Genomic DNA, 25,250 nt, shown 5'->3' with positions numbered 1-25,250 from the left:
CCAACTGAGGATCTGGACAATCACGTTTAGGACTTCAAGTGACAAAATTACTTTTATTTTAGGGATATATTAAAGGGTTTTGGCAAGTCTGACCAACCACAGAAAGTGCAAAACACTGCATTTTTAATTCCCCTTTTAGCAACTGTATAGTTTATGCAACTTCCCATGGGGATTGCCTCAGCACTTGGGATATACCACAGCATCATGTTGCAGATCTTTGCAGATCTGGATGGAATGAGAAATTGGTTATGATCTGTTGATTTGAAGCAAAAATGATCAACACCACAATGGGAGTCTGCACAATTACCAAATTGTGCCAAAGAAAGGATCCTTGAATTGATTACAAGCAAATGCCAGGCTGAATGAGATTAATTATGTAGGACAAGTTCAATGACAAAGAAGTATGACCAAACCCAAGGAAGACAGAGGCAACTGTACAAATGAAAAAACTCCAAGACAAGAAGGCCTTAGAGAGATTCATTGGGCATATTAACACAGCTAAACAAATTCATTTATAATTAATCACAATTAAGTGCTCCTCTCAGAATAGTTGCTAAGAAACTGCACAGTATGGCACTAGAATGACTGACAAGAGAAAAGCTTCAAAAATTAAAATAAACCATCAAACAAACATTCACACTGAAATATTTAGTGATTAGTGATGAGCTAGGAACTAAAGAGTTTCTCTTCAAAACTGCCTAAGTTGTTATTGCAGACACTGAATTCCAATTTCAAAGTTAGGCATATAGAAGTTCCAGGGATGTGGATGCCCACCACTTAACATTCCTTCTAAAAACAAAGTTTAGACTCTTTAAGTCATACAGATTGCTTTGAAAAAATTCCTCTAATCCAGTGACTGTTCATCTGAATTGAGACTATTTTGGTAATAACTGAGTGGTAAATGGTTTTAAATATTGATTCAAATCCAAACAGTAAAAAAAAATATAAGCTACTGTTATCTTTTGTTTTGAATAATTAAGTACATAAAGAAACAGGCCATGAACTGTTTGGCTCTTGTAGATACCACTATGCAAAGGAAGCCTCTCATTTCAGAGCATTTCATAGTATTGACAACTTACTAAGGCCCTGATTCTGCAAGGTGCTTCATGCAAGCAATGTCGTGCCTGCATGGAGCATTTCACAGCATCAGAGATACTGATATGCAGATGGCTTTTAAGGAGCTTTTTAGAGAGTACATGCTTTTAAGACTACCTCTGAGTAATGAAAACAATGATGAAGGGTCTCATGTAAACAAAACTCAAGTGTTTTCCATTTCAGAGACAAAAGTCGACAAACTTAAGTGAGGAAAATGGAATGACTCAACCTTACCGGAGTCTGAATGAGTTATTCTAACAGAGAAAAAGCCCAGCCACTTCCATATGTAAAACTTATTGCGACTACAGAGATGAGGTTGCTGCAGATGATGGGTTTCTATACAAAGGACATTATCATAACACCACACAACATGAGGTTGGAAATGCTAGGTATAACCTACAGTGCCCATTTGAGTATTGAGAAGTGCAGGAACAGAGCCCAAGATGTTCTGTTCTGGCCAGGCATGCATGCTGCCATCAAAGATAAGGTATCCAAGTGGAAATCTGCAATAAATACAGGAAACAAAAATGCAAAAAAAACCCACTGAAACCACATAAGATTCCTAATTTCACTTGGCCCAAGGATTGTTGAGCAAAATGGGGAAGATTATTCCTTATAGGTGAACTAGTAATTGGGGATCTATGTTCCTTGGTTTTGTTTTTAATAATTTAAATTAGACTAGCACACTAGCAATTTAAGAACACATCAAAAACTACAGTTTGTTCCATTTTTTACCACAACATTACAGATAAATTCATAAAACACTATCATTTACAAATGGCTCACTTAAGCACTTTTTAGCATTTCTCCATATACATCACATATGGTCCTTGCAATCACATTTCCTATACAAAAGTTAGCTAAAGCACCAAGGAATTTCAGAAAGTGCCTGCAGATTCAAAGGATACATACTTAGCATCAAAGGAGTATTTCAACTGAACACAAGATTACTTACTAATATTCAAGAAAAACTGTAATGACAACTGCTATTAAGTTTCCACGTAGAATAAAAAGACATAAACAACAGGAGTAAAAAGTTGATAATAGGAATGGAAACGGTCATTTCTCTTGCAACAAAGAGTAATTTTCTAAGATAAAAGTGAGTGAAAACTATATAATGTGTCTCAGGCTTGCTGCATTCTTACAGGAGGACAGATGTAATCTCAACAGGAAAAGGGAAGGGGAAGGTGGGAAAGAAAGGCAAGGCAAGGGATAATACTTCTTTCCAGATGAAACAACAAATGCACACCTAGAAACTGAACATCAGAAACACCTCAAGTGGAAAACACAGGATGTAGGTGGAGAATCACTCCAGCAGGTAAACAGAAATCTGCAGAAATAACTGGTTTCAGTATATAAAGTGACTGTATATTGGAAGAGCTATCAAGGTTTAAAACAGTACAGGCACTGGTCAGTGTCCAAGAGTAATGTGGTACCTATATATAAAGAGGGAAATGTTTCTGTGGTGTTTTACTAATATATCCTAATCATTTTTGTCTCTGCATTTTAAATTTATATTTGGAGAAAGCCTATTTTTTACCAGATGACTGCAGCAAGGAAGAGATTACTACTCTTTTCCAGTAATATTTTATTTTATAGATTCATCAGAATAAAAACAACAGAAGCTTCTCAGTTTCTGGGAGGCTGTTTCTTCCCATTTCTTGCTGAGCAAATTGCAGTAAAATCACATCAGTAAAAATAAATAATAGATAATATTAATTTAGAAGAATTTTCCTAGAAGTATGAGGTAAGGATATCCTTTCTATCACAAAAACACGACTGCATGGAGTTGTTTTTCAAGAAGAACCATGTCTAACAGGGAGAGCTTCAGAGAAGTTCACTTTTCTATGTGAACACTGCCAGGGTGACACTTCTGGGAACAGGGAGATGAGTGACAGGAAGGTAAGAGAAAGAGTAGAAGATCATTAGGACATGGAGATCACTGTGGCACAATGACATGGAAAAAAGATGGAGGCACAGAAATTCCAAGTCTTTATTGTGAAGAACATCCAAAAATAGACTGAGCTCCTCACTTAGAGTTAAGAAGAGATGTGGGAAACAAAAGCTCTCAGGTTTCATTGTAGTGAGGGAAAGGAGACTGCACTTGTCCCTCTGTAGGAAATACCAAAAGACATCCACCACAGAAATTAGAAAATCCACACAGATGCTTTGGGATTGAAGAACTGGGCATACTACAACAGTATCAGGAAGGATCCGAACTTGTAAGCACCTGGTTGAACTGCAAGTCTTCCTGAGGATCAGACTCTTCAGAATAAGCAATAATGAGATTGTCAAGCAGAAGATCGACCCAAGACAACAAGGGTAGATGTTGAGGATGGGATATTTAGTTCCACAGCAGACCAAGCTAACACTTAGTTACCTATATATAAAAGATGTATATATATATCTGTGTGTGTGTATATATATATATATATATACCTCAGTGGCCTTTGAAAAACTGTGATTATCTTTACATCGAAGTAGTACTAAGTTGAAATAGGTTTGTCACTTTCTGGGAGTCTCTGGTACCTGAGTTCTCAGGTTCCCACATTGAGAGGACACCACCCATTAGAAATTCTCTCAGTCAGTAAGCTGTGTTTTAGCTGGGATTGATTTACTGATGAAGAAAATGTGTCCTTTTAAAACAATATGTAATTTTAGCTATGGATTGTGGTTTTGGTTTTTTTTTTTTTTAATTATTTGCTTTGAGTAAGATTTAAAGTGCTTCAAAATGTTGCTTTTAACAGTATTTATAATTCCACAATGTTTTTACAATTTACAAGTAATAGTAACTGTTAGAAAAACCTGCTATGATAAGGAATAAATAAAGAAAACTGGTAAGAAAAAGCCCCTTGGTAAGATCACATGGAATTTAATTTATGAATACTTTAATACTGGTAGCTGTCACTGGGTGGGCTCTTAACTGCTTTCCCATCATTGTTAGCTTTACTCATCGACAGAGTGTTCCTAGGTTTAAAAATTAAACTTTAAAAATTAGTTGCTTTTACAAGTACTATAATCAAAATATTAATACTGGAAAAGTTTGGTTCCTTGCCAGATACTGACTTCTTCAGACAGCTTTAAAAGCTGTCAACTTTTTTTTTTTTTTTTTTTGTCCCACCATAAGCAACTGAGAATTAAAGCAGAAAATATTGTTCTGTTATTTGGAGATCACTGACCAGGCTGCAACAGCTTTAGTCTCCTGACAAACTGTGCACAAAGGCTCTCACTTTCCTATTTGAGCTTTAGGCAAAAATGAAAAATTGTGCAATCTGCATGGTGAACCTGAGCAAGAACCCTTACAGATGAGAAAGATGAATGATAAGGAGCAATTATGATGACCCTGGAACAATTTAATTGAAGGTTGCAACATTATTATTCTGAGAGACCGGATATGTGAGTAATGGTATCTTGGAGCCACAATTTCCAAAAGGCAATACAGTAGGCATGACTGCTAAGCAAAATAAACATTTTTCTAACTTTTTAGGATTCTTATATTATTTTGATTGTGAATATTATATGACAGATACTATTAATGAATATTATTTGAAGTGTCTGCTCTTCTATAATTTAGTTTGGAACAAAAAAAAAAAATCAGTGTGTTAGCAAAATTCCAGTTAGGAAGCTGCATTATACATTATTTGTATGTGTTGTAAAATACACACAAAGAGATCATGTATCAGTAAAATGTGATATGAAGGCTTTACCAGCACATGTGGGATATTTGATACATGGTGAAGCCATAGAGTTATTAAATCCTTCCAAATTATGCAGTACAGAAATATGATTCCTACACTGCACTCTTGGTTCTACTACACTATCAATTGTTCTCTGTACCCTATAAATTAAACAAGTATTTGCCATGAATTTTACAAAGGTTGAAATCTTTATGGAAGAATGGGAAAAAGTGCACTGAAAATCTGAACAAGGAGTAAAAGATGAAGAAGAGATGAGAACAGTACAGATTGGTAGGGACAGGACAGAAGGGATCTCAGCTTGGGTTATAGGTAAAAAATGTGTATACATTTCCATCTAAGCCTGGAGCAGGAGCCAAGGTTACTGATTCTCACTTCTCTTCTGCTGTCAGCAAATATGTGTGAAACATCCCAGCAATGTTCCCCATCTCCTCCTGGTGCCAGTCCATGCAGATCACTAAAGCTTCTACTGCTGTTGGCTAGGACAGCAGCTCAGGCTATAGAGCACACATCAAAATTTCCCATGGTGGCTGGTGGCCTGACAGATGGCCAGTAGTATCCCATACTATGGAATTTCTGCTTCTTTTCAGCTTCTGCTTCCTCATTTTAGAAACAAGGAAATTATACTCCCAGACCTCACACACAGAAATATAACAGATGTAAATGAAGTACTTCACAGTTCAAAAATTTCAAAATCAAATTCTCTTATGTAGCTTTGGTTTAGCTGCTTTGTGCATGCACATTACATTTACATGATCACATCTTCTTCCATCTTAAGCAGAGAACAAGAGCACAAATGAGAGTTGTATAAAGGATGCTGCCATCCAAAGGACTCCTACTTCCCTGCTTTCAAGTATATGTGGGAAATGCTAAGATGCTTTATTTCTGTCTCTGTACCAACTTCACAGGATGTAGAGACAGAGGACAATAAAAATATAAATGCGATGGAGGCAGGAGATGGGCTGATCAGACAAGGGAGCTTGAGACAGGGAGCAATGTAGAAAAAATGATGAAAAACAGGACTGATTAAATGGGCCAAGTGGGAGCTGGGACTGATCAGAGTTTTGGGATAGGAGAAAGGACAGTGTGGCTTCTCTGGAACTGGAGTCTCCTTCTGCAGAGTTCATCCCTTTTCACAAAGGATCGATTACATTACACAGATCTGCTAAATTCCCATAACTCTAAGCAAATTCAAGGGTTTGAACATATACAGTTCTCTACAATGTGAAGAACTGACAAATTGAGTCCTAAAAGTATCCAGCTGAGCAATCAAAATTATATACCTAATTTTTCCTGGTTTAAAATGAGGATAGTACCATATTTACTTCAGAATATAACTGCAAATGTTATTAAATGTTATTTATTTAGTTATTTTATAACTAAATTAATTAGGAAACACTCAGATGTGATGGTAGTGACAAATGTGTGAGTGAATTAATAAGTCTATCTTTAGAGGGCAGTTTGAGAAAACCAGAGTGAATAACAGACAGGCCCTCACATGGGATAATAAAGGAAAAGAGAAGAAATTAATTGATTGCTTATCCAATGATTACTATCTGCCCTGTGCAATGATTTACATTGTTATCCTGTGGAAAAATATATGATCAGAAAACAAAGAATTGCCATATAGTGAATTAAATAAACCTGCTTAAAATTCTGTCATTTTGAAACTTAACAGAGTTTTATGTGTTCAGCTGGTATAATGACAACTGTTAAATTAATAATTTATGCTAATAAATAATAAATAATAGATTTAACACCTAAAAATATTACTTTAACTTAATCTTGCTTTTTGCTTAGGAGAATAAGGAGAGAGAGTGGCATGACATAGAAGTGGGATCTCAAGTTTAGGTGTTTTGGGATTCTTTTCTTCCTGATTTCTACCAGGCAGCCTTGACTGCAGATGTTTGAGAAAAGCAGTTGAGATGAAGTAATCCAGAAACAGCTTCCTAAGATAAGTAGAAACCTTATAAAGGGATAAAACAGCAAAGTATTTGCTTAAAATATTCATGCTGCCTCAAGAGTCTTGACTGTGTTTTGCTTATGCATTCACATTTCCTCACACTTCTACCATTTGACCCATCCCAACCCAAAATCCAGGTCCAAACCTGAGTTTCTCTGGTGTGCACATGTCTTTTTCTCCTTAGACTTAAATGTTTTCCCTGATCTCGTTTACATCCCCTTTTGCATATCACATATTCTTCTGGCAGCATATATCAGCATAACCTAAACTAATAGTTTCAAAATATTATTTTTTATTTTGTGGGAAATCAGATGTAAGTTTTGCATCTATTGTTTACCTTTAGCAACTAGATTAGGCAAAACTAGAGAGCAATCTTACTCCAGCAGTTTTCTCATGCTTGCTTTCTTATTTTGCCCATGGTTTACATCAAGAGTTGTTTGGCAGTTTTAATCAGTGAACGTACTGAACTCAAGAAATGTATTGTAAAGACAGAATACTGCTAAGCAGTATGGCAGCCTAAGGTATCCGTTCATACTTTCCCTATTGAATTTTCCTCATTTCTTGTGAACATTTTTCCATCTTAACCAAATTATCAGCTCAGGAGCACCGCCCTGTCATAGCACTAATAAATGCTTCCACACAGACAGTTGCAGTAGAGCGTATGTGCAGGAAGACAGAGCAAAGCTATGTCTCATGATTTTCTAACCCTCATTGTTCAAAATTGTTACTCCAAAGAACTGAAAAGGATAGTAAAGAACTCATTTTAAGCAGGAGATAACTAAGTAAACATTAAGAAACAGTCACATGAGAAAATGCATTAGGCTGGTAGCAATGATACAAACCTGGGGAAAATTATGCAAGCATTTGGGAAAAAACAAATTGTTTTCCCTCCAACTGTGTCTGAGAAACTGCAATGCTGTACTGCTTGTGTAATCAGAAATGTTTCATCAGTCTAATTGTATGGGAATTTTCTGTTCTAACTAGCAAACTCAAAGTTCAGAAAAAAATTGAATAGGAATTCAAACATTAGGATGAAATTCAAGAAGTTCTGTCTTTTGTCCATGCCTGTCACCTAATGGACACACAAAAGGACATACTAGGTCAACATATTTATGTACAGAGCCCCCCTGTATGGAATTTCTAGAGACTTCAGTGCATGTTCCAAGCAGGATCAGTCCCTTCTGCAGCAACTCTCCAGACAGCATTTCTAATTTCTGATACAACTTTACACAATTTGCAGTCAAATAAATATTTACAAAGAAAATATTTGTTCTTTATATCTTACTTGAGTTCTTGTGAGCTTGTGGCCAGCATACTCCGAATGCTTTTGTCAGCCAAGGGACAGCCAGATAAACTGTAAGACATGGCAGGACATACAAGTATGTTAATCTTCTCATTACCTGAACACTCCCAAACAAACACAACATAAAAATTAAAAAGTAAAAGTTTGTAATGCAGAAAAGCGATGGGGCAAGTGCTGTAATATTGAATTCTGTAATATAGTTAACCCTCTGAATATATTCAGTTATCAATATTACTTCCAAAATTACATACTGTAAATGATCTTGTTTGTTTGTTTGTTTCTCTATGAACTAGAAAAATATAACAAAAATATTGGAAATTCCTGGGTTAACTACTTAAATGCTTAAGGAATACTTTGGAAATTTTAGTAATCTATTTAAAAATAAAAGACGTTTATACAACACACAAATTAGCATGCTTTTAAGATCAACATGTATTACTCAAAGGGTTAACACATAGTTCAACGTTTTACTTTGACAGCATTGTTGAGGTAAGCTGAAAACAATAAATTGAAAAGACAGAATCCACCATGAAAAAAATGAAGTCACACCTTCTATGTGAGGCGTAATTACCAGTCACATGACCACTCCCATCACACCCTGGTGTTGGACATCTGCCACCAAACAAAAACAAAAACAGCCAAAATAGTAAGTATGTTTAAAAAAAAACTTTTAAAAGTTTCATTGTTTCCAGTTTAGCTGCAATGACTGCAAGGGGTTTTAAGCATCCTAATCGAAAAGCTGCAAAATGAACAGGTTTAAATGAAAATGGCTCAATACAATATAGCATCATTAAGAACAAGCAAATACACGTTAGCTTATCACTTTACTTAACTGGCAGTTTGAAACATTTATATGCTGCAAATGTTGCATGCTCATACTGCAAGGCGTATATGTATTCGTTGGTTTAAAAAAAGACAAAGAGAGAAAAAGTTAAAAGGAGATAAATAATTTCACCTCACATTATGCTTACGTTATTAAATCCTTTTTGCTCTCTTTGCATTGAGGGTATTTGGGTTTAGGACTTGGGATTGTAACTTCACCAGGATACCTTCTTTCTTCAAGTGCCTCTTGGAAAGGATCCAAATCTTCCGGCTACAGGCAAATATATACACATTAATTTCAGCTAGATAAGGTCACAACTTAGACAAAACAAAGCAGAGTCATCAGGTGGTATCTCCTTCTTATCCTATTCTGACAGAGAAAATTTATGAAATTATTTTATATTCTTTCACTTACTAAATTTTTATATAATATTTGAATGTTTTGATGAAGACTTCATAATAAGTGAAATATATCATCTTTTTAATAAGAAAAATAAAAACTCCAGCTTTTTCTATAGGTGTCATGTTATTTCTCTCTATAGACTCAGTTTTTTTCCCTAAAGTCACTCCAAAACAGAAAAGGCAAGAAAGATGACTAAATGCAGTATCTTATGCATCAAAAAGCCATCTTAAATAGCATTTTCAAGTCTTTAGAACATCTCAAAGATGAAAGAGAAGCAATCTTAATATCTACACACAGAATTTCAGTCTGGGACCAATCTCCGTGGATCTGTCTGGCAAGACAGAATGATATAATTTGTAATTAACTTTAGTGATGTTCAGAAATTCAAGCCCATCTATTTCAGGAATGCAGTGGCTGAATGTAGGGATTCCGGGATTCCTGCAGATGGTGCTATAAACAACACAGTAGAACTAGGGAGCTCTTACTCTGAAAAAACACGCTGCTTTACCTCACATTTCCTTGATAGTGACAGATTTCCTGCCAACTTCAGTGAAATTAATAGCTTAACTGTATCATTAAAGCTAGAATGCATTCAGGATATCTAGTGAAAATGCCACTTCGTTATATATTTCAAAGATACTGAGGATAGTTTTATGGTTTAATTAAAATTGGCAAGAGATGTGCTACACACAAATGATTAGCCTAATTTTTGGCTATAAACCAAGAAAAATCAATCTCTAGAAGTCCTCAAACAACTAAATTGAACTGAGTGCAGGCTTTTAAGCTGCAGAATGGATAAGGGTTAAAACCTGACAGGAAAAAACAGTGGCACTGAACCTTGTCAGCAGACCTCTTCAGTGTCCTGTCTATTCTGTTTTGAAAAGTAATAACAATTCACTGGCATATTTTCTTTATTTGCCTCTTCTGTTTAAAGGGTTTTGCTGCTGTCTTGGTATTATAAGTAGAAAAGTCACACTGATTTCTTATATCTCTTCTTTGTATTCTTGAAAGAAAGTATTTCAGTAATACAGGCCCTTACACAGAGCTGTCAAGAGCATACAAGTAATCTGGAAGATTAGTTGAAATAGTTGAAAGCTTACATTATACTCTGCTGCTTTGTTTAAATTGATTTCTAAGTAATACATGCTTTCAAATACTCAGCACATCATTTATTGTTTTCAAATTCAGGAGAATATTTTGTCTTCAGAGCTGATTATCCCAGTATTGCACAGTTATGTCAACTTGCTCACACAGAGTAACATAATCTGGATATAGCAAAACATCTTTACTGCAGAAAGTATTTGTTAACAAGATGATGTTGTTAGAAAACATGATTCACATTCACGGTTCAAATGTTGTCTTATGGAACTTAGTCACAGATCAGATGTGTGCCAGCATAGTCCTAGAGATTAACCAGCAGAAAAGTCCTTTTTGTAGAAAATCACCAGTTTTGTCACATACTAATTTTGCTTCCTATTTCCCTCCAAGTTTCAGAAAATTAATGAATTACCAAAATCAGACTGCAACAAGAACTATATAGATGAAAAAGACATACATTAATCTCTTTGGAATCATCTTCATCTATCCTACTTGGCTTCATTTTAGTGTAGTCCACTGGCAAGTCCCAGCAGTCCCCCTCGTTCAGTTGGTAACACCGGTTGTTCATCACGGCTTGTCGTTGTGGGGACATTGGCTCCAGTGGGGTCAAAATGGTGCAGCAACCATCTCGCTGCCTCTGCTTGTTCATGCTCAGGTCCAACGTCCCATTTTCATCGACTTCCATATCAGGATTCTGTCAAAATAAGAAAAATATTGTTAATTCAGCTTCACCCTGGCAAACTGCTACCTCTTCTTCAATCTGATTGCCTAGCAGAATGATAAAATGCTTTTCCATTCCTGTATAGATTGTAAGCATTGAGCCCCCTCCTACACATAGCATGATGCTGTTACACAACATTAATGCTGTTAAAGTAGATTTCTTCCTGAATGGCTAATTTGATGTTTGGGGGGTAAGTAGAGAGTCTTCAGTATCCCTCCTGCCACCCAGAACATAGGTGCAAAATCTGATCTACAAAGGAGAAATCTCTGAATGGATTTTCTTGCCTTTGTCTTTATGCTCTTGATTCATTCTGTGACAGGTGAAGTAACCTGTGAGGTAACATCTGCATAATTCTTGTTTTCAGTCCTGGCATCTGTCTGGGTGATTACAGAAACAAAGACCAGCTCACATCAAAAATCTTTGTTTCATTTTTTCTTTTATATTAACAGTCAATGCTTGAATAGATAAAGTCAGAAAATTAAACAGGGAGGTAGAGTATCAAAAGAAGTCCTTTTGGACACCATTTGTCAATGTGGAAATGCATTTAAGTTGCACAGCTCCTTCCCTGCAGATGAACACATATCAACAATTCATGTATCTATCTTGATAATAATTTGTGCCGATTTCTGTGACACTTGGTACTGTGAAAAATGGGACAAGGGGCTTTTTTACAGAAACAAACAAGTGTTGTCTATTATATTAGATAAGGAGAAATAAGGTATCTTACAATGAACCCAATTTAAAAACGAAAGATAGATAAGATTAAAATGCCCATAGAGAATCCCTCATCTTTCCAAAAACGATGTGTTCCATGAGAAATTTGGTTTCAAAATGAATGTGAATCTGACTGACTCCTTGCGTGTCTGGTGACTTGCTTTCCTCTTGAGTAACAACAGAGCTGCAGGAAACCACTGTGAATGCAAATCTTTCTTTCTGAATTACTGCCTTTTGTTAGAGCTTATATCTAATTGCTGCTATTCAGCTAATTTAATTTAGAAAGTATTTGTTTATCTCCTCAGACTCATTCCTTCAGTTGCAATATAGTGACACATTAGGAAAGAGGCCCTTTCTGGCTTAGATGCAGAAGATTTTTAGCATTGTATTCCAGCTTCTCCCATCCTACTGAGTAGAGAAGATCTGCATTTATTTACATGCCAGAAAGAGATTTCTCTCTTGAACAGTATTAAATAAATTAATATAAAAAGCAGCACTTGAAATTAAAGTCCATTCTGGCTTAGAGCATGATTATTACTAATTCTTACAGCTACAGGTTTAGTTTGTTATCAATGATAATCACATGAGGCAGTTTTCACAATAAGGGAAAGCAAACCTTTGTGTATAGGAGAAGAACAGAACATGTCTGCCAGCTCAAAATCTCTCTACAAGCACAATAAAAATGTTTCCTCTGCACTGCATCTGTCTGCTCAGCCATCTAGTGGTCTCCTGTAGGCAGCACTGTCCTGTCTGCTTGTTCATGTCAAATACTCATTTTTGAACAGCTATTAGAGCAAAAACTTTAAAGTTAAAAATGAAATCTTCTAAATCTTTAACAAATGTTAATAGTGCAGTTTTTTTCTTAATATGGAAAGTTTAATGACAAAAGCTTTTCTTTGTATCTCTATGGCCATTTTATAATATACTGAGTCTCTATGAATATACAGAACACCAGTCACTCTGCAAGACTGTTATGCACATTTTAAGTCACCTGCACTGGAGGATGTGCTCATTTCAAATGTATTATGCATTGACTTAAGAACTCTGGTATCACAGACAGGCAAGAATTTAACATACAGAACCACAGATTTCTCTGCACAAGAAAAATTTTACAAGCTTAGGTCTCATTTGTGACTTTTAAATGAAAATGCAGAGTTAAATCTTAGTCCTTTTGCCAAATGTATGAACCCCACTGCATTTTGCAAAAAAAACAATACCCAAAGAGCAGTGAAATTAATACCACTTAAGCAATCCAAACATCTTTTATAATTATAATAAGAGACAAATACAGGACTGTCTTTATCTATATCTTTATCTGTATCTTTATCTGGTATCTGTATCATTTGTTTATAAACCCACCATGATTCCCTGCGACATTTGTGAGCAATTTGTATCTTTCTTTTATTTTTGTTTCTCCCTGCTTTAGCAGAGCTGCCCGATTATGTTAATTTTGAGGGGAAAAAAGGCAAGATGTACTAAAGCTTTTCTCTCAATCGAGGCCACACAGCAAGTACAGTTAAGAGAAATTTCATCAGCAAACAGATTTACTAATTTTTACCCTTGCACAGAGATCCTGAGGCTTAGTGGAGAGGTTCTGAGGCATCTCCCTGCAGCGGGTGGAGAGATTCAGAATAGCAGTAGCAGCCATGTGTGCTGCCTCCATGTCATGAGTATAGTCAAAGCTGCTCTTGCTGCAGGTACTGCTGGCACTGCTGCCTCCACCACAACTCATATTGCTGCTGCTGCTAGGGGCATAACTGCTTGTTGTGCTGCTGGTTGGACTTGAATTCTTACAGTAGCGTTTAGCTGTGGGAAGAAATATGACAAGGATGACTCAAAAGAAGGAGCATTCTGCATAAGTGAAGAGGAAAACAAACTGCTGGAGGTGAAATTTATAATGAGGAACAGTAAGAAATGCCAAAAACAACAAAAAAAAAAGCCCGCAATAAGAATGATGGCTGTATTTCTTGATTTCTGTCTGTGAGTTATATATGCTACATGTGTGAGTTTATATGAAATAACCTCTTGTAAAAATCTGCATGACATGATCATGAATTGTTCTGACAAACAGGCTGGATTTATAAAACAATAAAAACACAGAAACACTGCTTTTACCCCACATATATAGTCAGACAGGAGGTACAATCTGCTCAGCTCAATCATTTTTATTAATGACGGGCAAAGTAAAACTATTTACCTTTCCCTATTTACATGAGGTTGGTTTTAAGGCCTAGAACTCCCCAGAGTCACTGGAGATCAAACCCACTGCAAGGCTGGTAAGCTTGGCCTCTGAGCCACAGCACCAGCCATGTGTCCTCAAACACCTCATGCTTCCTAAAAGCTTTATCTGCTCCTACACCATAGGCAAATATTACAGCACTGGCCATCTCAATGACAGGAGCACAGCAGGAGAAGAAAGGTGATTGTCATGTGTTACTTTTACCATGACTTGCACAAGTGCAGAAGCAATGGCTGTTTAAATGGCAACAGGTACAAGTGAAAAATCCTCCCCTCTTCTTCAAACAACCTGAGCACCTACAACTCTTCATAAAGCCAGCAGGGACCAAAGGCAGCCCTCCCTGCTCCCACCGCGGGCAGTGATGCCTGGCAGAGCTCTGACTGACACAAGCCAGGGGTGGTCACAGAAGAGCCAAAGCACTGACAGTGCTCATGTCCAGCCTATCTAAACACAAGGCAGCACTGTTGCTGCTTTTAAGTAATGCTCCTTGCAGCCAAAAGTATTACAGCAGTAAGGGAAAGCAGCAGTAAGGGAAAGCAGCCCTATTATCCCACTTATTTCCCCAACCCTCTTCCCAGATGAGCTGTTTTGAAAGTGTTTATAAAAATGCAAGAAAGTGTGAGCTCGTCTCCAAAATGCAGAAGTTTATGTATTTTCAGGAAAAAAATAAAAGTCAAGGTAGGTCAGAGGATACATCCATGCATATTACAGCAACTACTTCCCCTTAAGATGGAAATGTGTACTGCAGAGATCACACCTTATAGCGCAGTGTAACAATAACCAACTAGCATCCTGATTAGAGAGCAATACAAAAAAGGTCAGGCCCTAGACAGAGCTCCTCGTGATGGGCTCCATTGAAATGCCAGGCTCCTCAGTCGTATTTGTCTGAGCAGACATACATATAATAATCTGCTCCCATGAGCACAGCCCATTTGTGAACCATGGGCTGCTTTGGTAGGCAGGCAGGGTTCAAAAGAAGAATCTGAAAGCAAAATGTCTCTGCTAGAGCTTATGTCATCTTCCTTTCTCCAAAAAACGGAAAAAAAATCATGGTGTTATTTTTACTGCAAAGGAAATAGTGTTTCACTTAAATCATAACAGATGGAGTTTTCTCAGGAAAGCCACATAATGCACAGGGTGTGATTTTTTTTTTAAGTGAAGTGAATGCTAAACATTCATCACATTTTTTTTGTTTTGAACACAGAGTAGCACTACACTAGCAGGGTATCCACTAATAATAAATTTGTGGACTGTTCCTCAAGAGTTTCATTATTAATATAGTACTCAGTGGTGGTCATTAAAAATTTAGCATTTATCCATTGTTACTTTGTTACAGCATCCAAGACATGCAAGAATTTTCCTATACTCCAGGAAGCAAATAATTGAATAAATCAGTTTCTACTGTGTTATGCTAACACAGCAAGCACCCTGTACCACTGAACTTGCCAAATTAGAAGTATCTTTCAAAAATCATAGGAACAAATAAGACTTTTGTAATTTTCAAAAAATGTTAGTCTTGTTATAGCAGGTCACATTTAGACAGACATAAGAGACATATTACATGGGAAATTATATATATATATATGAGAATGTGTGTTAAAGAGAGGGAGGGAAAGAGTCAGCTTTTATACATAGGACTAACCATCAGAAACTCATGCAGACTCTGATATGGACTCCTCTGTGGCCTTGGTCAAACTACTTTATCCCTTGAATTCATTTTCTCTATAAACAGAAAGTTGCTTCTAAAATTTAGTTGTGTTGTGATTCACTTGCAAAACACTTTGAAGATAAAAAGTGCTATAAGCATGCTACACAATTATTAGCTTTCAGATTACCAATAATTTAAGCAAATACTTAGAGAGAAATGGCCATGGTTATCTTAACTTCACTGTAGCTGTACCTTTGAAGATGAGTCACATAACCCAGACTGTTCATTTCACATCAGCTTTTCAGGAGAAACAAAGATCATCAATTTATAATTAATCAAATCAATCTTTTCACTAATGAAGGGAAAGCTGAATTGTTTCAATACCAGATTGTTCTGCTTGATACAATGCCCACCCCTGTGGCACCAGATTTACAAAGCTCTGCAGTCCACCTATGCCTTGTAATCCAGAGTGAAACCAAATGTGAAGAACATTTTCCCCATTAAAAACAGACACAGGTCTAACCAGCTGCATACCCAGACTGGGCTTCCATCAGATATGCCAGGGGCCTGATTACAAAGAACTTCTCAAAGTCTAAAGGCTTCTCGTACTAATTAACAATGGGGGAATGGGAGCAATCCCAAACAGAAAAAGATAAAAGAAAGGTATTTGGAGTGGAATTCAGCTCTGCCCAGGCACCTTCATCCCCAATATGGTCTAAATACTGAATGTTTTAGTAAATTAATTACAGTTTCAACTCTTTTTCTGACCTGCACAATAAAGATTCATCTCACCTAATTTCAGTTACCTGACCATGTCATTATAAGCTTCCTATACAGGCAGTGGAAAAACCAGGAACTTTCAGGCCATGATTCACCTGACCAGTTTTAAATAAGCACTTCAGGAAAAGATGGACTGAATCGGAGAATTATCTACCCTTCTTCTTGAATCTGAAAGGGGTGCTGAACTCAGCTGTCGGTGACATTATAAAACTCTGGATATGGCCAGATGAATGCCACTCATAACATTTTTTTCAGTGTTTTGCTAGAATGACCCAGGCCTGTTTCTGGGATGACAACAATTCCTGCCGTCACCTAAGCAACTGAAAATGTTGCCTCACCACTTCCTGCTGTGTCCAGCTTTTCTTATCTTTATTGCTGTATACCATAAGCCCAGCATTCAATACACTGTGCAACTGGTTTCAAAGGAAAAACAAGCCCCCCAAAAAAAAAATTATCAAGAATAATTAGATCACCCTACCTAACAATCCAAATTATACATTTTCTGGGTTTTTTTAGTAAACCATACTGTAAAAAATATCAAGGAAACAATTCAAATGAGCTATTTATGTTCATGTCTCTCCCAACTGTACACTTACTGAAGATATAATCCCTTTCTCTGATGATGAAAATACTGTACTAGCTGAGAATTAAAAAAGAATTGAGATGTGAAGCTATTGATTTTTCATTTCCTTAAGACTACTTCTCTCAGATAGTCAGAACTAAAGCAATGTTTACCTGCACATTCCCCCCAAAGCCTTAGATGTACTTTTGGGTTTTTCAGGATAACTTTTCAGAAGTCTGAATCTGCTTTTATATAAACATGCTTTGCTGACATACATAATAGGTGTGCTCTCTGGACTTCCATAAAGTTTTTAGTAGCGATAATATTTTTTTTCTATACAAATAAAATATCACCTAAAAATACTGTGAAGTTTTTTGAAGTGGCTCTTTTAAGCAAAGAGTCTCTTCCTGAAATCTCCTTCATACTCAGTTATTTACAATAACTGTCAGCCGAATCCTTGTTCCCTTGAAAGTCAGTGCCAAAATGTTTTAACAATTTCAGCGTGCCCAGGACTTCACTTCATCATTCTAAGAATTCAACTGATTTTTCTGAGCCAATTTAAGCCAAATACGTTGGAGCACTTCTGAAATTCCAGAGAGATGTGAATCCTAGAGGCTTCATGGAAATGACTAACAGGGAAAAGAAGAACACAAACCAGGCCCCCCCCTCTTGGGAGCCTGTTGGCAGGAGTGACCTAACAGCTCCCACATCACCTGGGCCCAGGTGCAGTGTGCCCTGCCTCCGGCAGAGCCAGGAGGATGCAGCAGGGCACACCTCAGCCTTGGCGTGCTCCCAGCCCGCCCCAGCTGCACGGGCTGCCGCTCTCCTGCGGCACGGAGCCCCTGCACTGCTGCACCAGCATGGAGCACAGGCATGCAGTGTCCCTCCGTCCCCTCCAGCTCACACCACTGAGCAGTGAAGCAGTCCTACAGCCAAGAAAAACTCCTATTTATATCAAAGGAAGATGAGTGTGCATAAAGTCAGTGACTTTTATCAAGACAGCCTTTTATTATTTAACGCCACTGTAAACTTGTGCTAAATGTTACATGTATTTTCAAATTCTGGTGGTTTGGGAGAAAAAGTGAAGTTTGTCATTATTTGTGGAAAAGGGGGCCTTAAATGAAAAAAATATATATCAGTTGCTTATGCATCAGTAATTTGATCTGAAAATAAGCTTTTTCATAGGAACCCCAGCAGTATTGTGATGCTTTCCTTTCTGCAAGAGTAGACAGAATATATATACAATATTTATTACCTAATTTACCTTATACTAATGTATACTCATTACCTTCCTAACCACATTTACAGTTAGTGCTTTACTTTTAATTCTGTTCAAAGCCTTATTCTGATACAGACAAATAAGATGAAGGTACGAGGAAAAAGAAAACTGTTTTACTAAAAATAGGTTTCCTTTCACAACCCTCTTCCTTTCTGCTATAGTGCAAGAATATGTCTGTTAATTCTATGAGAAAGGGAAATATCCAAAATATCAAACACATGAAGGCAAGAGCTGTAGTAATTTTCTCTTTCTTCACTTAACTACTTTCAAACGTCAGTCTGTGTTCAGGCAATAACATAAATTGTTCTGTATAGTATGTTTCTTTCTGTTTTCTTAAACAAAAAATCTGACACCTGCCTGAAATTTCTTATAGTAGTCACTGAGCAGTATCAAATATTTCAACCAAATAATAAACTCTGCTAGTGTTCAAAAAAAAAAAAAAAAAAGGCACAATTTAGTTTTTCTAATATATATATGCATGCATATATATATATATGCATATATAATATATATGCATATATAAATGTATTGTTCTGAAAAATTCCTGATGTCTTCAAAAGCTACACTCCTTCTTTATCCTGTGTTCATTTTTCTCCCCTAATAAAAAACCCTTGCCTGACTGCTCCCATCCATTGTCCTCTCCTGAACTGACACTAGTATCAGCCCTCTCCTAAACATGTTCAGTATGGTAGGTTTTCCAGAGAATTCAACCAGTGTATTTGTGAGGACAAAATAAGCAAAAATGCCTCTTTAACTATGTAGCAGTGATTTCCTAAGTGCAATGAGGCCCAGGTTTCCTACTTCCATATCCCCACAAAGCAAGTATGTTATCTTTCTGGGTTACCTTAACTGCTGCATGGAGGCGAGAATCCTAATGTGACCCTTGAGGCCAGGTCTCCCAGACAGTAACATAAGAACATTATCTCTACTACTTAGCTTTTATTGCCATCTCAACACATCCCAGGAGCTTAATAGCTGGAGATGTCTTTTAACAGTGCAACAATCCTGAAGCAAGCACCGTATAAAACAACATTTTTTTTTAAAGGCCTTTAAAATAACTTACATATGATAGCATTGCATTCCTCATAATACTGTATGAACATGAAAACATGTCTTATTTGTATGATGTTTACATATACAACAACATGATTAACTGCAAACTTGTCTCTCATGTATAAGAGTGTGCACCTCCTACCATCATATCCTTTGGGGGATATATCCCTGGATTGCACCTTGGGAGCTATGGCTCTCTTGCCATAGGCATGGTTGTCATAACTGTTATATTCAAACGAAGTCTTAGAGTATTTCTCTAGTTCCTTGGCCAAGTTGGAGCGGGGTGTGGTGGTGGGGACATTGTTTCTGTAGCCATACTGAGGGATCTCCAATTGCTTAACAAAGCACATGGGCCTAGAAATTAAAGATATGTACAGTTTGTTAGATGCAGTTCAGTTTACTAGATTTGTGCATAATTTATAGTTCAGATTAGAAAATCTTAGTTATTTCTTGTACTCAAGAGACAGCAATATATTATTGCATTTCCTTAGTTTGGTTATTTTCAGCAGACAAACAATATTTCTTTCCTTGAATAAAGCCTAGACAAAATTAATTCTAATACCACTAAATGTATCCTGCTGCTAAAAGTATTTTAAAATTCTGTTTTAAAATACTTCAAGGTTTCCTTTTCCCTGTGTAATTGCATCACATAGCAAACAATTCTTCTTTTGGGAGGTGAATTAAAGAGGGGCAAGCAGACTGACAGAAGAAGTTTGGACAATTCTTTAAATATCGAAGAGGAAAAGTAGATCTGGAAGCTCCACCTAATATATGGAGTTTCCTCCAAATTTCTTCCCACAGAGGTGTATGGTGTTTTCCTCTGTGCTTTCAAAAGTAACTATTCTTGTTTCATCCTTCAATATGCAAATCCATGTTCATCTTGAGAAGAATCTCAGAAGCTCTGTTGACTCTGAGCTGCTGCCTTGCAGGTCCTGCTCATCCTTAAACGCAAGGTTCTGGCAGGAGCTGTGACTCCTGACACACAGATGCACACCTCAAGGAAAGTCCTGAGACTGAATACAAAATAAAACTGTTTCATTTAAGTATCTCTTTCATTTATGATGAGGGAGGACAGTCAGAAGAAGCCCTGATTGATGTTAATTGGCCATTTCAGAAACTTGTGAAATCAACAAATCAGTGAAAGAATGCTGCAGTGAACTCCACTGTCACACCATCTTCTGCACGTGGACACAGAATTCATCAGCTCAGAGCAGGCAAACAAAGGTCAGATCGTGCAAACTCTACTGATAAGGGAAAATGTTACACGACTGGGCCGTAGGAAGCATCTGCTGCACAATGCTGCATGTCTGCCTGCTGCATTTAGCAGGAGGTGAGGATGATGAACAGCACACCTGAGGTGCTTCTGCTGGAATCAAGAAGCATAGAGCATTTTTTATTTTTCTTCTCTTTTCTTCTTTTTCTTTTACTGCATTTATAACCAGAGGAAATGGAAGGAACAATCACAGGAACAGAAATTCAGTTGACATCAGAAGTATCATCATGCTGACTAACAAAGTGAATTGTGATCAATAGTAAGAAATAGGTTTCAACTATCATATCATGTTTTTCTGAATGAATTTATTTTCATAGAAATTATTCAGAATATTTATGTAAAGCTCACCCAAAAAATCATATTAGTCATACTATTCCCTTTGATTTATGTATGCTCATTCCTTTAGACACTTCTTCCTCACAAAAATACAGTGGGCTTATTTATACAATGAGCTGATATGAATAATAGTTTGATCCTGTTTCAAGATAATCTATATTTAGCCAAAAACCTGCAATTCAGATCCTGAACATTTGATGCAAATCCAAAATTTCACTCGAATACAAGTTCTATGAATTTGATTTCTCTTTAAGTAAGAACTTTCAAATGCAGGTGCAATGGAAACCGGGATGAAGACAAATATTCAAGATTTACTCTTAAAACATCTCTGTCTGCCCATCAATTGCCTGCATTCAAGTATTATAAATAGCTGCCAAGTTCATCTTAAAACCTTCAATGACTTAAAGGTAAAAGGGAAGCATAAGACAAGATGAAAGAATTATCTGAGTTTCCTATAAGACATGAAACACAAGGCAGCTCACAAGTGAAGTTAAGACTGCAGAACAATCCTAGGGAGTTTGCCAGCAAACTGGATGCTGCTTTTGAGCAGTTGCCTTCTATGGCAACTGACTTCAGTGGCTTCTCTGTAATAAGCAGTGGTAAAAGCCACTGCATTTTTGATCTGTCTTTTTCCATCAAGTGAGAAACTTTTTTATTCCCTCAAAGAGTGAATAGGGTTTTTTTTTACTAATGGGATTTGAAGAACCCTTCTCTAAGAAAGGGGTGGGATGTTGTATGCCAAGCTGTGCAAACTGAATTAAGGGCTGTTGAGTTAAATCCCATCAAAAACAATCTGCAGAAGGAGAGCACAGTAAACAGGAATGATGAAAAATCTTCCGTAGATGTGAACCATAATTCTATGCTCCCAGCTTCATGGGAATGCTGATTTTTGAAAAGACCATCAAGATTAGATGAACTTTAAAGAGAATATTCAAAGAATGTTGTTGATAATGCAGCAGAAAACTTTAAGTAGCCTAATCAGTTCTTAAATCTAAAAGACAGCTAAAGATGAAGAAACCTATGGGATAAGTAAGAAATTCTGGAACTAAAGCTGCAGCACTTCCTCCATGATTTCTGAGGCAGCTGGGAGGGATGTACCTATCCCAGCCCACAGACACTGCAGTATCCATGGAGAAATTCTGCAGCTTTTGGGGCATCATCAGCACAAGGCTGGTAAAATCATGCAGAAGTTTGATTGCTTTACATGCATCTTTCACACTTCAGCTCCTTAGAAATATTTTTTCCACCCACATATCTCAAAAGAGGAGACAATAGCACAAAGCTGGATACAACTTCAGATAAACGCAGAATCCTTCATGGATGAAGAAAAGGAGTATAATCATATAAAATTGGTTCAAGGTTCTTTCCGTATGAAAATGTATGACAGTTTTTCTCTCTTTCTGTCCTTCCTGGCAGAGAATGGGGGGATCAGAGACAAAGAACTAAGCCTGATGTTATTCTGGAATCTAAGCTATACCTGGTACTTTTCCAAGTGTCCTGCGAAAAGGTGTACTACCAGTTTGGTAATGCACATAGGGCTTCTGGTTTAATTTAAACTGATATTTACTAGTAAAAGCCTGCTGAAAAAACCAAGACTTACCGGTAAATATTAGTTTATTCCCAAAAGATACCAACTTTTTTCACACTGTTCTTAGACTTTGCACTCCAGCAGTCATCTTTACACCAAACAATGCCTAAGACAAAAATGAGCTTTTCAGCTTTACATGTATTTGCCAAAATAATTACCAACCCTCCCCCATGAAAACTGAGTGGGAAAAATACACTGTGAGAATTGGATCCAGAAGCCCTAATTCTAACTCTTCTTTAAAGGAGATATATATGTATATACAATGTATATAAATATAAATTCTCAGATTAGGTGAATGTGTGATGAATTCTGCATAAGAATAAGTATTATAGTGATTTCTAATACCTTAAAACCCGATCTGATGCCTGGTTTGATTTTGACACATCACAGTTCTGATGCTTCTCTTGAGCTTTAGCCAGTTTCTCTGCTGCAGCAATAGGACATCCAGAGAGGCTGCAATTACAGAAAGGAAATTTAATTGTCTTGTCCTGCATAGTTTCACATTATAGCACTGATCCAATTACTCCTTCTCCTCCTTAGCCAGCATCAGGAAGAATCTGAAGGAAAAGGGTTTCCAAAAATGTTTTGGCCATGTGTATTTTCTCTAGAATAGACTTCCTTTCTTCTGCTCTCAAAGTTGCATGGTAAATCTTACATCTGCTCCTATTCTCTCACAGTACATGGGTAGATTATTCATGGATGTCAGCCAGAGAACATACCAGTAGGAGAGGAGAATGTAAACTGGAATCTACTGTGCAGCTGTGCTAGCAGACTTGTGACCTTTATGCCTCTACAAATGTTGCCAAGGAAATGGCTCCTGAAGACAATTAAATGACAACACCATATAGGCCAAATCTTGTGCTGCTTCACACCTCATTCAGCTCCATTAACTCCAATCTTTTTGCTAGGGACATAAATGAGAGCAAAATTTTGACTTGGACTATTAAATCTATATGTCAACTGTTAGTGTTTGTTCATGAATTTCAGCCACTAAAGTATGCTTTCTAATAGTAGATGATGTAAAATCAAAAGCATTTCTGCACTGCAGATTCAATTAAATTTGCAAATGCTGAACTATTATTGAAGTGGCAATAATAAGCCTGATCTTATGGAAAAGATTTAGAACAGTGAAAAATAAATATATTGATGCCAGCAGATGGTGCTCTTAGTGAAGCTGTAAAACCCTGTGACCTGACAATGGAGGGGTTCCTTTCCTTGTCACAGTCTATTGCATGCTTGTGTGACTGCAGCTCTCTGTGCTCTTCACAGGAATAGAAATTAAAATGAAAGGCAAATCAGTGCATTCCCAGATGTTCCCTTCTTTACAGGAAATACGTGGAAAAAAAAAGAAAAAAGTGAAGTAGAGAAAAATGCCCCAAAAGCTGCAGAAAGAGGCGAGCACAGACTGCAGAGTGCTCCCCCTCCCTGCTCGCCCTCACTGCCCTAGTTCTGCAGAGGGTGAGGGAGCTCTGTGCAGCTCTGGAGCCATGCCAGGGGCAGCTGCGCTCCACTGACAGGCTCTTCCTCAGACACCTCAAATATTCTGGTGAATATTCAACCAGAAGTGAATGCTGCTTCAAGCAGCAGTAATTCCCACAAAGCCTTCTCAGAGGTTTTTGCTGCATCTCCTGGCAGCATCACTGCAGAGAAGGGGTACCCGAGCTTATTGCAGAAAGGCTGGTACCCACAAGAGTCTTCTGGGGGAAATGCAGCTGGTATGAGGGGTTGTAGCAAACCAGAGCTTGATAAGACTGAATGTCCAGTACCTGTACTCCCTAAAGCCTTCCTGCTACAATTAATAGTAAGAAGGAATTTAATAACAGGAACATTGCACCGTTCCTTTTACCCTCTTATCCACATTTTCTGGATTTTTAAAATTGTAAAGGAATAGGCAAGATTTTATTATTGTTCTGTGGGAAAATTATGACGTGAGAAACACTAAAGTAACATTTTCAAAATTTGTTTGACAGAATTTAATTTGCAATAGCATCCCTTCCCTAAGAATCTATTACTAATCTTGGGAAACTATGGAAAAGCTTCTTTTTTCCTTGATTTTTTTTTACTAGAATACTTACTTCTAATAATTCTGCCTTCTCATTTTTAAATGTAATGAGATATTCTTCATGTTTCTTAAACAGCCAAGATTCTCATTCAGTTTTAGCTGAGTAAGTACTTCGGGGTCGAGACTGTGGTAAGAAAGCTAACACCTGTGTATTTAAAATGCTGCTTCTCATGTACTAAAAAAACCCCAGCAATTTAGAATTAGAGTAGGTTTTTTCATGCCCTAAAAAATAATCTCTGAGGAGAGTGAAGTGTGATGACAAGAATTCTGTCCTAATCCTGATGATGTTGACAAAATCTTCTTTCTCCCTGCAACACACCCATGAGAGTCATACTACTTGTTTTGTACCACTGCTGTTCAGCAAATATCAAAACAAAAAGAAAAAAAAAGTCCACTCAAAAAGCTAAGGATGCTTAAAATGTCTTCTGTGGATCAATTCATCCATACTACAGCAAGCGCACACTCGTTCTCCTCAGAAAATACATGAATAAATGTTACTCTTTATAATGGATAAAGCACACGAAGCACCATCTGTCAATCCTCAGAACAGAACAACGACACACACTCACTCCCCCCCAGTGGACTGCCAGAAGGGCTGCAGTTGGGAGGCACTGTT

The 25,250-nt window shown here is 37.1% G+C and overlaps 1 protein-coding gene across 4 annotated transcripts in view; it reads right to left on the bottom strand.

Moving 5' to 3' along the window:
- MYT1L (myelin transcription factor 1 like) overlaps positions 1-25,250 on the bottom strand; it is a 128,874-nt gene that overhangs the window by 48,106 nt on the left and 55,518 nt on the right. For all 4 annotated transcript variants that reach the window (XM_063389265.1, XM_063389270.1, XM_063389254.1 and 1 more), the window contains exons 8-13: positions 22,918-23,025; positions 19,518-19,729; positions 13,373-13,620; positions 10,837-11,073; positions 9,028-9,149; positions 8,039-8,107 (exon numbers count right to left, since the gene is read on the bottom strand). In XM_063389265.1, the coding sequence (XP_063245335.1) occupies positions 8,039-8,107; positions 9,028-9,149; positions 10,837-11,073; positions 13,373-13,620; positions 19,518-19,729; positions 22,918-23,025 (996 nt within the window). The remainder of the gene's footprint in view (positions 1-8,038; positions 8,108-9,027; positions 9,150-10,836; positions 11,074-13,372; positions 13,621-19,517; positions 19,730-22,917; positions 23,026-25,250) is intronic.

Source organism: Prinia subflava, chromosome 2 (assembly GCF_021018805.1).
Source record: "Prinia subflava isolate CZ2003 ecotype Zambia chromosome 2, Cam_Psub_1.2, whole genome shotgun sequence".
In the NCBI taxonomy this organism is placed as follows: Eukaryota; Metazoa; Chordata; class Aves; order Passeriformes; family Cisticolidae; genus Prinia; species Prinia subflava.
This window is presented reverse-complemented; position numbering and strand designations above follow the sequence as displayed.